The following is a 15,041-nucleotide window of genomic DNA, read 5'->3' as shown; positions in this document are numbered from 1 at the left end:
CCTTGAACCACTACTATATTACTATAAGAAAAGGATTGAAACTCATTCTTAAGTATTATGCTATCTAGCCTTCCCACACCCTCACACCAGATGAAAGCTGCTTTGACTTCTCTGCTGTAGGCGTATTTGTGTCCTCAGCCTCTACTGTTATGCCATATTCTCAGGATCTCTCCCTTGGTCAGTATTTTTCTCCTAAATACCAAAAGATTACAGGAAATTCTGCTCTGCTTTTTAGAAGTTTTTGGTTCAGCTTTTGAATCTCTTTCCCAGAGTTGTTTCAGAAGTTCGCATGTTTTGAGGGGCAAGTCAGCTGTGTGTTTGTGATCCCTCAAGTCTCTAATCTTGTTATTTCAGTCCCATGTGATCAACAAAAGCTCTGCTGGTTTCTGTGTCCCCAGCAGCAGCCTTTAGTTTGAGCCAGATTCTTCACCACTAGCCTGTACCCTAAATCAGCAAATACCCTCAGGACAAGGCAGCTGCATATCCTTTGTTCCCTTTTGAAAGATTCTATCTTGAATTTTAGTTCCAATCTGTTGGCTTGTTGGCTCTGAAGTGCTCTGATGCCTTTAAAAATATGCTTTATGTAATTTTCCCAATTTTTCTAGTTCTTCTCAACATGAGTACTGGCCTACTGTGAACTGTTTGTTCATCTTGATTCCTGTGGGGATTTTAGAGGGACATCTGTGTTCTAAGTGGCCAACATTCTACTTACTGCTCTGGCCTCCTACTGTCATGTTAGATTTTCTTCTCTCTCCTCACAACTCAGAATTTCTGTTCTTTCCTTATGTAGAGCAGTTTAGCCATCTCTTTTGTCATCTTCTAAATCATGCTCAAACTTCTTGTACCCAAAGTTCAAAGTACTCAGGATAATTTGTTAGACAGGCAAATATCTTCTGTGGTGGGAAATTATACCATTTTCTTTATTCATTCAACAGTTAAATGCCTACTTCTGGATGCTGAGGACAAATCAGTAACCTAAATAGGCAAAAATCCCCTCTTAAATGTAATTTATATCCTAGTAAGGGCAAGAACTACTGCAGTCAGTAATTGTTGTTTTAGATAGGATTTTTTTCCCCTTTGCCACACTAGCATGGTTTAGATTTTTGTGACAACAGAAAATATAATTATACTTTAATGATTCTAAATGGAGGGTTAGTAGAGTCTATAAATTTTATTTCAAATTTTAATAAAAAGGACCGCAAGAGATCATTAGACGGTATTGCAGTTATCCTTTTCTCCCTATTTACTTAGGAGTTTTAAATTTAGAATGCACTTTCACAGAGTTCTAAAATGTTTACTTAAGCCAGTTACAGATTCTCTATGGAAGTAGATATGTTTAATATTGTTAAATAGATTTATACATAAGGATTGATGAAATTACTGGAAGAAATTTCCCTTGAGTAGCAGCTATTTTCCAGGAAAAATATAAAGGAAGCCAAAATAAGAAGCAAGTGCTCTCAATCTCAATTTTTTTTTTTAGCTTAGAAAATAGACAAAACTTTATTTTGCCCTAATCTACCTGGTATTATTGCTTAGAAGATCTACTTTTCTCTTGCAAGGTACATAATGACCAGTGGCAGAACAATGGAATCTACAAAGGATTTCTTCACCAAGCACAAGTACTTTGGTTTAAAACAAGAGAATGTAATCTTTTTTCAGCAAGGAATGCTGCCTGCCATGAGTTTTGATGGGAAAATTATTTTGGAAGAAAAGAGCAAAATTGCTATGGCTCCAGGTTTGTAATCATCCTTATTTAACAGTGACTAGAAAGAGTAATAGCACAAATCAGTCAATTTTGATTTTCTTTTTTAAAAATTAGTATTTTTATATTTTTGCAACTTGGAAATAACTTTAAAAAGGTGAAAATGCCCTTTGGCGGAATGGATACACTTGTATACCTTTTGTGGATGTCTCTTCTAGGGAGCCATTTGAGCAGTATTCAAGATATTCATTATCTTTAACCAGCATATTATATATGTAGGAAATTTCATAGCTACTTACTTATTATAGTGTAAGATTGGAAACCATATGCGGTTTAATAAATGAGAGGCTATTAATTCTTAAATTACATTAAAATAATTGAAGACATTAAATGACAGACATAAATCATTTCAATGGGTTAAGTAAAAGGATGCATAATATAAAAGTACATACGCAGTACGATTAGGTCCACTGCTTTGCATGGTTCCAGATAGTGCCTGTACTATTGTTAATGGCTCCTACTAGAACTGGGCAGTGTGCTGCCTGTGTAGCCACATAGGTGGCCCTGAGTTTGATCTCAACAATGAAAATAAACATTTAGGTGAATCTGTACCTGCAAAGAAAGCCTGAAAAGAAAAATAATACTGTTAATAGTGGTACTTTCTAGAGATACTTTTTATCTTAATTCTTTTTAATGAATGCAAGTTACTATGCTTAGCTCTGTTTTGTGAGGTTGTCTAATTTGTCATTATCATTTAAGCCATGGCTGAGGTTATTGATAGAATTGCATTAAAGCAACATTAAAAATAGATGGAGTGACCTGGCATGGCGCCTCACACCTGTAATCTTAGCACTATGGGAGACGGAGGTAAGAGGATTGCCTGAGCCCAGGGGTTTGAGACCAGCCTGGGCAACTTGGCAAAACCTCATCTCTACAATAAAAATAAAAATAAGAATTAGCCAGGTCTGGTGGCGCATGTCTGTAGTTCTAACTGCTAGGAAGGCTGAGATGGAAGGATCTCCTGAGCCCAGTCAGCAGGCAGTGAACTTGCCCCTGCACTCCAGCCTGGTGACAGTGAGATTCCGACTCAAAAAAAAAAAAAGATGGAGAAAGAAAACGTTCTATTAATATTTAGTTTAAATCACCCAGATCCTCATGCCAATCTGGTTTCTTAACACATGATTTGATGTAAATGCTTATGTATTTTTATTTTTGAGATGGGGAAAATTGTCAGTGTTGGGCCTGTAAGTACAGAGCTACCTAGGATCATAACAAATGTTAATAAAACTTGAAATGTTATGAAGTAATCACTACCTGCTAAATAATTTTATATTTCGTAATATATTACTAAAAGGGACTGAGTTAAATAGAAACATATGGTTTTAAGGATTGCCTGGTCTTACATTGATAATGTTATTTTCTGGATATTTAGTGCTACATAACTTCTAAATTTTTTGACACCTGATTCTATTTTTAAGGATATTCAGTTTACTCAGCTATGTAATATGAACTGTGGTTTTCAGATATCTTCACCCCAGTTTGAAAACATTAAAGAATTTTTGTATTAACTTCATAATGGGTTCTGGTAGGCTAATGGGCTTTTTTGTTTTCCAGATGGCAATGGTGGTCTTTATCGAGCTCTTGCAGCCCAGAATATTGTGGAGGATATGGAGCAAAGAGGCATCTGGAGCATTCACGTCTATTGTGTTGACAATATATTAGTAAAAGTGGCAGACCCACGGTTCATTGGATTTTGCATTCAGAAAGGAGCAGACTGTGGAGCAAAGGTAATTTTCTCAACTAGCGAAGCTTTCGCTGGTCTTTCTCTGTAGTACTTACATTTCAGGAGTCAAACTAGGTTTATTAGGGTTATTTGAATATTTTAGAACCATTCATCTCTCTAAAGTAACTAAACTATCCCACATCTACTTTTTTCCTTAAATTGGAAGACTTTATTCCAGAAGTAATGTTATATACTTGTCAATCACAAGCAGGAGTTTAAAGTATGTGAGGAGGATTTGTAAGCACCTGGAACACTGATCATCACTAGATCTGGGATGGATTCATTAATATCAAGTTGTGTTCATCAGATTAACCCAGTTTTTTTCCTATGACAAAGTTATTAGAGTGTTAGGTAAGGGAAATATGGTAGAAATAACAGATTTGGAATTCTTAAGGCATTTGAAAAGTAACTCGTTGTGTTCTTGTGAATAAGATAGAAATGTGCGAGTTGGGGATAAGGACAATTAAGATTAATAACTGCTTGAGTGACCGCAAACACACTGATAGGAAGATGGAGGGAGATTTGTAATTCTAAGATTCTGTCCTTAACATTGTTCTTTTTTTTTTTGAGTTGGAGTCTCACTCTGTCACCCAGACTGGAGTGCAGTGGTCGCTCCCGGCCCCTGCAGCCTCGACTTGCTGAGCTCCGGCGATCCTTCCGCCTCAGCCTTCCAAGTAGCTGGAACTACAGGCGCGCGCTACCATGCCTGGCTAATTTTTTGACTTATTGTAGAGATGAGGTCTCACCAAGTTGCTCAGGCGGGTCTCGAACCCGCGGGCTCGGGCAATCCACTCACCTCAGCCTCCCAAAGCACTGGGATTACAGGTTGAGCCACCGAGCCCAGCTGCATTGTTCTTTTCAACATTCGTTTAGTTGTACAGGATGGATGCCTTTATTGTAGCAAAGAAAATATCTAGCATAGTTAGGAGTAAAATAGTAAAAATGCAAGACCTTAAAAAACACTTTGAAAGACTTAAAAATATTGATATAAACATTACTGAAAGCTTGTAAAGGTATCCATTCTCATCAAATGTAATACAATTCCAATCGAAATCCCAATGAGATTATACTTGACAAAGTAATTGCAAAGTTTAGAATAAACACATAAAGATGGCTAGGGAAATGTTGAAAAAGAATGATGATAAAGGAGGAAGGTTGGAGACTATCAGATACTAAAAGGAGTTGTAAAGAAAAGGTAACTGGGAGTGTGGTACTGGAACGAGAATAGAATTATAGATGAAGGGAAATAGAAAATAGAATAGATTAGTCAGAAACAAATCTGTGTATATATAAGCACACACTATATAAAATATGGCATTTCAAATCAGTGGGGGAAATGAATGAAATAACTGACTAAAAATAAAGATCCATCGGTCAAAGCTTAACATAGTCAGTTACAAATGGATTTTACATTTAAATATTTAAAAATGAAATCATAATGGAATAAGGAGAAAATTTAGAATAATTTTATAATTTTGACACAAAGGGAAGGCCTTTCTATCAAAAGCAGTAACCTTATAGGTTTCTGACCAAAAAAAAAAAATTGAAATATCTGGATTGAGAAAGAAGACCTGCCAAGATTTATAATAGAAAATAGAAATTTTATGATAGAAGCATTATAAAAAATTTTCTTGGTTGGAGATTTTTCTATTATGAAGATATTGTTTATCTCAAAATTAATCTGGAAATCTAAAAAAAAGTCACATCCAGAACCTGAAATCTTAAATTTAGCAATATAAGTTTTGAGAGATTAAGCTGGTAGACCTTAATGACTCCTTTTGATTCTTTTTTTGTTTTCTTTTTTTGAGTCAAGAGTCTCATTCTGTCACCCAGGCTGGAGTGCAGTAGCATGCTCATAGCCACTGTAGCCTCAACCTGCTGGGCTTAGGCAATCCTTCCGCCTCAGCCTTCCATGTAGCTGGCACTACAGGCATACACCACCATACCCAGCTAATTTTTTGATTTATTGTAGAGATGAAGTCTCGTCAGTTGCACAGGCTGATCTCCAACCCGTGGGCTCAGGCAGTCCTCTTGCTTCAACCTCCAAAAGTGCTGGGATTGCAAGTGTGAGCCACTACACCCAGCTCCTTTTGATTCTTAAAATAAGAGTTGGTTTAGTTCATTTATTTAAGATCTCTCTCTGTTCCAGTGCTCTATGAGTATCTGTACTGTGTTTAAATAGCTACTAATCTGTAATAGGAACATAGTATATTGGATCATGAGAGCTACTAAGCTTTAACAAAACAAATGGTATATTTCTGACTTTGTTCCACGTGGTGTCACTCTTTTCCAAAATGGAAACTTAAATTTTACTGCCTTAGGTGTCAGAATCAATTTAAACTGTATGATCAGAGAGTGATAAACCTGGAAGAAATCTCAGAGATCATCTGGTCAACCCCTTTTATCTCAGAAATGAGCACCCTGCATTCCAGTACTGTATAAGTCCTCGCCTCAAGGCTCTTCATCACCTTAGCAGTGCCAGGATTAGAATTCATGTTTCCCAACTCCTAGTCTGAGTGCACTATATTATACAACCACACTCTTTGGACTAGTTGTTTTTGCTGGTGGCTCAAAAAACTTGAATCTAGTATGCTACCTGTGAGAACACTAATCATACAGAGATGCAAGTGTTAACCAGTCACTCCTCTCCATTACCTGTGGGCTCTCTAGATTAAATCTAGACTCAGTCTTTCTTGCAGACACATTGGTTAGTCCTGTGTCTGGCATGTAATGTAGTCACTCAGTGAATGAATAAATACTCATTTGGAACCAAAATATGATGAGACTGGCATATATTAAAATCTTATAGACATGTTAGAAGCTATTTATGTAATCTGCCTCCTACACTTTTTAAAAAAGAAAATCAAGGTATTTAAAAACACCTAAATTAGGAAGTGGTTCGTACTGCAGTAGTGTAATTCTTTGCAGTACTTCTTTAATAGACCCCTTTTCTGGTGCATTAACTATTTTTTATGGAGTGAGAGCCTGAGAAAAGACTTAAAGAATGAGGTAGTTTGCAGAAGTTCAAAGCTAAAAAGGTAGGAACCATTGTTAATTGAATAGGGCTTTTTTTTTTTCTTTTTGGCACATTTGAGTTCCTTGTAGATTCTAGATGTTAGGCCTTTGTCAGGTATACAGGTGGCAAATATGTTTTCCCAGTTGGTGGGCTGTCTCCCTACTCTTTTTATGGCTTCTTTTGCTTTGTAGAAGCTTTTTACTTTGATGAGGTCCCACTTGTCTATCTTATCTCTTATGTCATGGGCATTTGATGTCTTGATCAGGAATTGGTTGCCAGTTCCAATTTCCATAAGAGTTTCCTGCATTTTCTAAGGTTCTTATAGTTTGAGGTTATCTATTTAGGTCTTTGATCTATGTAGAGTTGATTTTTGCATGTGGTGATAGGTAGGAGTCTTCTGCATTTGGTCAGCCAGTTTTCCCAGCACCATTTACTGAATAAGTTCTCTCCCTAGTGGTTGTTAGTGGAGGCTTTGTTGAAGATGAGTTAGTTGAGAAATTGAGGTTTTGCTTCTGGATTCTCTATCCTGTTCCATTGGTCTGTATGCTTGTTTATGTTCCAGTACCAGACTGTTTTAATTATTGTAGTCTTATAATAAAGTTTAAGTCTGAAAGTGTGCTACCTCCCGCTTTGTTTCTTTTGCTGAGGATTGTTTTGGAAAGTGGACAAAATATGAATAGACACTTCTCAAAAGAAGACATATGAGCAGCCAACAGATATATGAAAAAATGCTCAGCTTCACTAATCATTGAAGAAATGCAAATTAAAACCACACTGAGATACCACCTAACTCCAGTCAGGATGTCCATCATCAATAACTCAAAAACAACAAATTCTGGAGAGGATGTGGGGAACAAGTCTTCTAAACTGTTGGTGGGAGCATGAACTAGTACAGCCTCTGTGGAAAGCAGTGTGGCGATTCCTAAAAGATCTAAAAATTGACCTTCCATATGACCCATCCATCCCCCATTCTAAGAGTATTCCCGGAGGAACTCAAATCATTCTACAAAAAAAGATACTTGTGCGTGCATGTTTATTGTAGCACTATTCATGGTAGCAAAAACATGGAACCAAATGTGCTGCCCATTGGAAGTAGACTGGATAAAAAAACATGTGTTGCATATACATGATGGAATAATGCACAGCCATAAAGAAGGACAAAATTATGAACTTCGCAACAACTTGGTTGGATTTAGAGTCTATCATACTCAATGATCTATTGCAGAAACGAAGAACTGAGTACCACATGTTCTCACTCATAAGCAGACCCTGAACAATTATCATAATACTATAAGAAAGAGATTGGCAGTAGCAGGACACTGCCAGGGAATTGGGGGCACGCTTTATCAATAGGCGTACCTAATCTCAAAGCCGGTGAAGTGGGGACCAAAGCCAGGCCCAAACTTTACCTGTACGATGACCATTTATATACCTAATTCTGAATTGTACCCCACATCTTTAAAAAAAAAATGAAGATTGTTTTTGTAAAGCAGTTACCCTAACTTTGAGGTTAAAGTGTAATTTTGGACTTAGCTTTTCAGAGTTTAATTTATGAAATATTGAACAAATCTTTTAATTGTATACTGTATGTCTTTTCCGTATAACATAAACTGATTTCCAAATTCATGTAGTTTAGAAATACTTTCTTCTGCAATTTAGGCTTTTATAATATTTGGCAGTTAATAGTTGTCATAGATGTAATCCTTTAGGAAATATAAAATGTGAATATGCATGTTATTATTTTCCATGCCTAGTTGGGAGTAGGAATATATACAGGTGATTAGAGAGTAAACCTGTGTGCAATAAAACAAGTGGGAATGAGGGGAATCTATTTCAAATTTCTTTCTAGTAAGAGAACCACTGTAGAAGAGGTGGTGATGGGTTGATAGGCAAGAATTGCAAATAGGCCCATGATTGGCTTAAATCATTTTACTGTATAATGTTTCCCTCTAGTTTAGATTACTTCCTTGGTAGAAAGTTCCTTTCCATTGAATACTGTGTTCCTTTCAGAATGGCAAACAGTGAAACTACACAGCAGGCTTACTTCTCCAGAAGGCCTGCCTCACTGAGCTATACTCGGTGCCTGTATCTCTAATTGCTGTGTAAACGAAGTTCTCAATAGTGGCTTTAGTTGTCTGTAAGAGACTGCTACTGACTGTATTTATTTTAAGAAATCAATTGTTGAAGAAAAGTTTTAACTTTATTAATATAATTTCATGATACTTAGGGTAGACTTGTCAAATTGTGGACAGATTTTTAAAAATATTTTGATGTGTGCTGAATTGACAACTGGACAGGACAAACAAAACAATACCTTCAAATATTTGTTATTGTTTGATTCTTCTGTTACACATTCATCTCATTTGAACCTTGATTTTACATCAGTGCATTGCATGTAGTTATTTCATAATTTTCTTCTAAATACTTAATTTGGGTCAGTCATGTGTGAGATTAGGGTGGTAGCGTATCAGAATCACTTGTGATGACATACTCTTATATTTTGCCACTGATTTTGGTATACACTCTTCTCTCAGCTCCCCTCCCAGCCCAGAGCCATTGATAAATGATCTCATCACTGGTTTTCAGACTTTTTAAAAGTAGAGAATCTCTTATTTCAAAGATAATCTGGTATGTAAAACAGATAAATATGAGCAGATTTTCTGATTAAAATTGGGCTGGGAGTCCAGTGACTTGCCTGCTCTAACCCCTATACCTCCTGTCCTGGTCCCTAAAAAGCAAGGAAAATGCTGTTTCATAAATGAAAATGAGAGAAATGCTGTTTTCAAATGAAGTAATAATTTGAGTCATAGAAAATAAGAGGCAAAATGCCTACATTTCTTTTGTCTTGTGAATCCCAGAGAAATTTCATTTATTCTCAAAGTCATTGAGTATGGTTAAGAATAAATTAAATAATAACAAAATCCAAGCTGACAGGTGTAGACTCCTCATTTAATTCTTCTCAGTCCAGTGTGATTTCCTCAGTGCTCTATGTATATGATGGGATTTCACTCCACAGTTTAGTTAGGTGATAGATAGGAATTATTAGCCTCATTTTCCATTGAAGTCTGTCAGAGTATATAAAGATGGATAGTTGATCGTTTAAAGTTAAAGATTCTTCTTTGCTTAATACCTCAAAGACAATGTAAGCAGAATCGTAAATGTGGCCTTCGACAGTGGCAAATCTTTGAAGAAACATTTAATCAAATTTCTTCCTTTACTGTTTTCTGTCTTTGGTGGGCAGGTGGTTGAGAAAACGAACCCTACAGAACCAGTTGGAGTAGTTTGCCGAGTGGATGGAGTTTACCAGGTGGTAGAATATAGTGAGATTTCCCTGGCAACAGCTCAAAAACGAAGCTCAGATGGACGACTGCTGTTCAATGCAGGGAACATTGCCAACCATTTCTTCACCGTACCATTTCTGAGAGATGTTGTCAAGTATGAGCAAGATGGGGGCCTTTTAAAATTGTATTTATTGTTAATCAAACACTAAGTCACTTGAGAGGTAGGCGGACACCCCAAGTTCATATCCCACAGGGTTCATCTTTTCTCAGGATCACTTTGTCAAATGGACTTTATCTCATGCATTGTGATTGTTTTGAGTAAGGTGTGTCGTAAGGTGGGAATCAGTAGGAACCCTTCCCCCAGTGCGTTAACTGGAGTCCATAGCATTTCTCCCTTCTCACTCCTGTTCCCCAACTGTGTGCTATATTCTGTTGAAGCAAAGAATATGAAATAAAACTCTCCACCATAACTGGGATCTTTTTAAAAATACAGATGTTCACCCTACATAAACTGAATCAGAATTTCTGGAGGTAGGTCCATGGAATCTGTGTTTTTAAAAAGCTACCCACACTGTTCTAATTCTGCTGGTTCCCAGGCTAGCATTTAGGAGCTAATGCGCTAAAGGGTAAAGATAAAAGATCTGCATGAAAATCAGCATAGAAGTGCTACAAAGGATAAAATAAGAGCTGTGTTATCCCACTGTATTTTAAAACGAACAGCCTTGCTATCTGATTCATTTGATAGCTTTTAGCCATCAAGATGACTGTCTACTTTTTAAGAAGTTAATAAGCTTTACTTTAGAGTATCAATTTCTATTACAAAATATTTCCCATTCTATGATGTCATTTGTTAGCTGTGTTATTGATTCTTCCCTAGTAACTTTTAACACTCATCTTTTCTTCCCAGACTTGAAGAGACCTTAATGAGGAAAGTTAGGGCAAAAATTAATCTTTCCATATACATCTCTAAATCATCTTTTTTGCCTGTTTCCCTACCCCTCAGAACGAATACTGATGTGATCTTTGTGCATTAGGATTTTTGATCTTTCTGATCTAAGGCAATGTTTTATAGTTGGAGGTGAAAATGATTTCTCATTTTTTCACTGGAAAATGTCAACTTTCTTTGGTCCAGGGACGAGAATTCTTTTTTTCATAAAAGACATAGAAATTATGGGAGAAACCTTGGTGTGAGCTGTGTATTTATGTTTTTTAATGTGTAAATCATTATTATTATTTTTTAAATATAAGGAAATCTATTCATTTGCTATTTAAATATGAACTGAAACTTAACAATTACTCTTCATCTTGAAAATCTTAGTATTGGTTGTTGATACATTTGCTCTGGAATGTTATCAGATTTTCTGGCATTTTAAACCTGGAAAGTGATTATATCTTTTTACCCCTTACTTCTTAGTATTTATGAACCTCAATTGCAACACCATGTGGCTCAAAAGAAGATTCCCTATGTGGATTCCCAAGGGCAGTTAATTAAGCCAGACAAACCAAATGGAATAAAGATGGAAAAATTTGTCTTTGACATCTTCCAGTTCGCAAAGTATGCTTTAAATAGTATGAGTAAGGTTAAATAAATATCTTAAAATGCTGCTTTTTACTCTCTTAGGCATAAAACTGTTTTCATAAAACATTTGATAGCATGTATCTCAGTTATGGTATTTTGATCATGAGTGTATAGTCTAGATTCATTATCATTCTGTAAAATAAAACGAGGAATGTGATCTGAGTTGCCTAAGCATGCAACTTTTTTTTTTTAGCAACTAGTTTCTGGCTCTCCTGTGAAATTGTCAAAATCTTATTTTGTCTGAGAGACTGTAAAGGTTAAGATAAAGAATTGACCCATTTTGTGTTTCGGATATCTTACTGCCCTTTGAATAAGTGTTTTAATGAACATGTTTTTGGGTTATATATCTCTGTATAAAGATCACACTTGATGTTGAGTTACTTCTCTCAGAGTTTAATCAGTATGGAAATAGAGAAGACAAATTACTGTATAAAATTAATATTTCCATATTCATTTCTAAATAATCTTTTTTGCCTGTTTCCTCACCCCCCAGAACAGATGCTAATGCGATCTTTGTGCATTAGGATTTTTAATATTTCTGATTTAGGTGACATGTTTTATAGTTGGAGGTGGAAATGATATCTCATTTTTCACTGGAAAAAAAAATCAACTTTCTTTGGTTCAGGGATGAGCATTCTTTTATTTATCATTCATTCACTTGAAATTGGGTTAAGAAAGCCTATTTTTGAAGATCTAAGGCTTAGCTGAATAAAGCAATCAGAAGTTGTATATGTAGTTTTATTTCATAATAAAAAAAGGTGTGTGTTTGGTTTTACTCTAGGAAGTTTGTGGTATATGAAGTATTACGGGAAGATGAATTTTCCCCACTGAAGAATGCAGACAGTCAGAATGGGAAGGACAACCCTACTACTGCGAGGCATGCCTTGATGTCCCTTCATCATTGTTGGGTCCTCAATGCAGGGGGCCACTTCATAGATGAAAATGGCTCTCGCCTTCCAGCAATTCCCCGGTAAGTCAGTGTCTTTTCTCCTTTGTATACATGCTTTCTTGGACTTTTCCTCTTGGACTTCTCTCTCTCTCTTTCCCTCTCTTGCTCTCGCTCTCCCTCTCCCTCTGACATATTCCTAGAGTCTCTTTAAAAGCAAGTATTGGTGTTTGAGAAGTTCCTGATGCTAAATAACAATAACTTTGCCCACTACAAATAGAGAATATACCTTTTCTTCCTCTGAAAGAGGAGTCTCTTCTAAATCTCTTTGTTTTTTGGAACATCCCCATCATGACAGTGAAAGGACTCCTAAATAATGGTCAGAAGATCATTCTTTTGTTGTGCCATATGGCTAAAGCCCATCAGCAACTCTGCACCACAGGGCAAATCCCTCAGCCACAGAGGATTAGTTGTTGCTACCCATGAATCTGTGACCTCACTACTATACTGTCTATGAGATCCACCCAAACACCCTCCATGCCCAGGCTGCCTATAAGATGTAGGCCCGTTGCAGTTTTCCCCATAGCATTTTCAGATCACTGAGAAGGTACCAAGAAGGGAAATGAATGCTAGTTACATTCATTTCTGAAGCTTTAGAAATGCTTTGGGTTTTCAGAAGTTAAAAAAAGAAAATATTTGTAGCTACTCAAATCCAAGATAAAGCACTTTTAAGCTAAATCCTTATAATAAGATGAAACCTTCATTGGCACCTAGAATTTTCCCTTCTAAATCATTCAATGTTTCTGCACTTATGTAAAAAGCATTCTGCCATTTAATTTGCATTCTTAAGGAATGAAATGGCTGGGTTCAAGAACGCCTCATTGAGAGTTAGAACATTCAATATTGAAACTTACCGGTTCATAACTGCTTTTACAAGAAGGAGCAGTGGTAGCTTCTGTCTCTCAACCCAAGGCCACTTTCAGGCTTTGTCTTGTCAGCATGCTTGCTCTTGGCGTGTCACATTGTCCTCATGCTTCATCTTTGGCCGTTGACTTTTTTTTCCCTTTAGGTCCATTGTGCCAAGTTGAGGATTTACCATAAACACATGCCATCCAGTCAAGCATATTTTGTAACTCCACTTCATTGTTACTGTTTGATTTGTTTCCATTCCCATTAATGCTTATTTATTCCCACATAGCAGTGCTACAAATGGGAAGTCAGAGACCATCACAGCTGATGTCAATTACAAGTAAATATACCAGCCTGCCTACAGTGCATGGTGATGGGGCTGTGCTTCCCTCCATACTAACTGGCATTGTAGTTTAGTGCTCTGTCTTTTGGGGGTCTGGAGGGAGGCTGGTGGAAGCTTTGGTTGGGGTGCACTGCTTACTTGGTGGTAGGTATCTGTCTGGATGACACTAACTCAGAATCTCTGTGCATGCTGGAAATGGGGAGCATGCTTTACTAAAGAATCTGACCATAGGTGTTAGGGCCTGCAGTGACAAATTGACAGATGATGGATAAGGCCCAGAGCGGTTACAGACCATGGGGAACAAATTTGTATCTCAACTTACACCTTTTAGCATAAGCATAAACTAGATAAAAATAATATTCTGAGGATGGCTATATCTAATTAGCATTCTTTTTTTTTTTTAAACAATATTTTTGATTATGGTTTTATGGGGTACAGTTAAGGATTAGGTGTACAATTACGTTTCATTCAGGCACCCTGTTGATAAGAGGTGTTTCCCATTCCCCAGACAGATATTTGCTACTGTTAATCCCATCCCCCTCCCCCCCATAGTTTTCCAGTACTGTCAGTCATTTTCTTATAGTATTACATTGGATGTTGAAGGTCCATTATATGAGTGAGAACATGTGATACTTGGATCTTTGTTTCTGTGAGAGGTCACTCAGTATTATAGACTAAAGTTCCATCCAGGTTGCTGCGAAATTCATGATTTTGTTCTTTTTTATGGCTGCATAGTATTCCATTGTTTATATGTACCACATTTTTAAAATCCAGTCCTCTTTGGACGGGCAGCATGGTTGTTTCCAGGTTCTTGCTATTGTGAACAACACTGTGATAAACATACGTGTGCAGGGTCTTTTTTATAGAGTGATTTGAGTTCTTCAGGGTATATTCCCAGTAGGGGGATTGTGGGGTTATATGGGAGGTTGATATTTAGAGCTTTTAGGAATCGCCACACTGCTTTCCACAGAGGTTGCACTAGTTTACACTCCCACCAACAGTGTAGAAGTGTTCCCTTTTCACCACACCCTCTCCAGCAGCTGTTATTTTTTGAGTTGTTGATAATTACCATTCTGACTGGAGTTAGGTGGTATCTCAGTGTGGTTTTGATTTGCATCTCCCTGATGATTAGTGAGGTTGAACATTTCTTCATGTGTTTGTTGGCTGCTCGGTTGTCCTCTTTTGTGAAGTGTCTGTTCATATCTTTTGCCCATTTGATAATGGGGTTGCTTGTTTTTTCTTTTCAGCACATTTTAGATCCTTGTAGATCCAGGATGTTAAGCCTTTGTCAGACCTGGTGTTGGCAAATATTTTTTCCCAGTCTGTAGGTTGTCTCCCTGCTCTCTTGATGGTTTCTTTGGCCTTGCAGAAGCTTGTCAGTTTAATAAGGTCCCACTTGTCTATCTTCTCTCTTATAACCTGTGGGTTTCGAGTTTTGTTCAGGAATTGGATGCCAGTTCCGATTTCCATGAGGGTATGTCTTTCCTTTTCTAAGCTTCTTATGGTTTGAGGTTTTACATTTAGGTCTCTGATCCATTTGAG

The 15,041-nt window shown here is 36.9% G+C and overlaps 1 protein-coding gene across 2 annotated transcripts in view; it reads left to right on the top strand.

The window, feature by feature from the left end:
• UAP1 (UDP-N-acetylglucosamine pyrophosphorylase 1) overlaps positions 1–15,041 on the top strand; it is a 51,076-nt gene that overhangs the window by 25,234 nt on the left and 10,801 nt on the right. Inside the window, exons 6-11 of one of the 2 annotated variants that reach the window (XM_021705936.1) lie at positions 1,560–1,735; positions 3,317–3,489; positions 9,743–9,936; positions 11,197–11,337; positions 12,143–12,331; positions 13,446–13,496. In XM_021705936.1, coding sequence (XP_021561611.1) covers positions 1,560–1,735; positions 3,317–3,489; positions 9,743–9,936; positions 11,197–11,337; positions 12,143–12,331; positions 13,446–13,496 — 924 coding nt within the window. The remainder of the gene's footprint in view (positions 1–1,559; positions 1,736–3,316; positions 3,490–9,742; positions 9,937–11,196; positions 11,338–12,142; positions 12,332–13,445; positions 13,497–15,041) is intronic. The other variant, XM_008072063.2, reaches the window with a different exon arrangement.

The sequence above is a fragment of the Carlito syrichta genome, unplaced genomic scaffold (genome assembly GCF_000164805.1).
Source record: "Carlito syrichta isolate Samal-C Ts95f unplaced genomic scaffold, Tarsius_syrichta-2.0.1 Scaffold314838, whole genome shotgun sequence".
Classification (NCBI taxonomy): domain Eukaryota; kingdom Metazoa; phylum Chordata; class Mammalia; order Primates; family Tarsiidae; genus Carlito; species Carlito syrichta.
The sequence above is the reverse complement of the archived record's forward strand: the minus strand, read 5'-3'. Positions and strand labels throughout refer to the sequence as shown.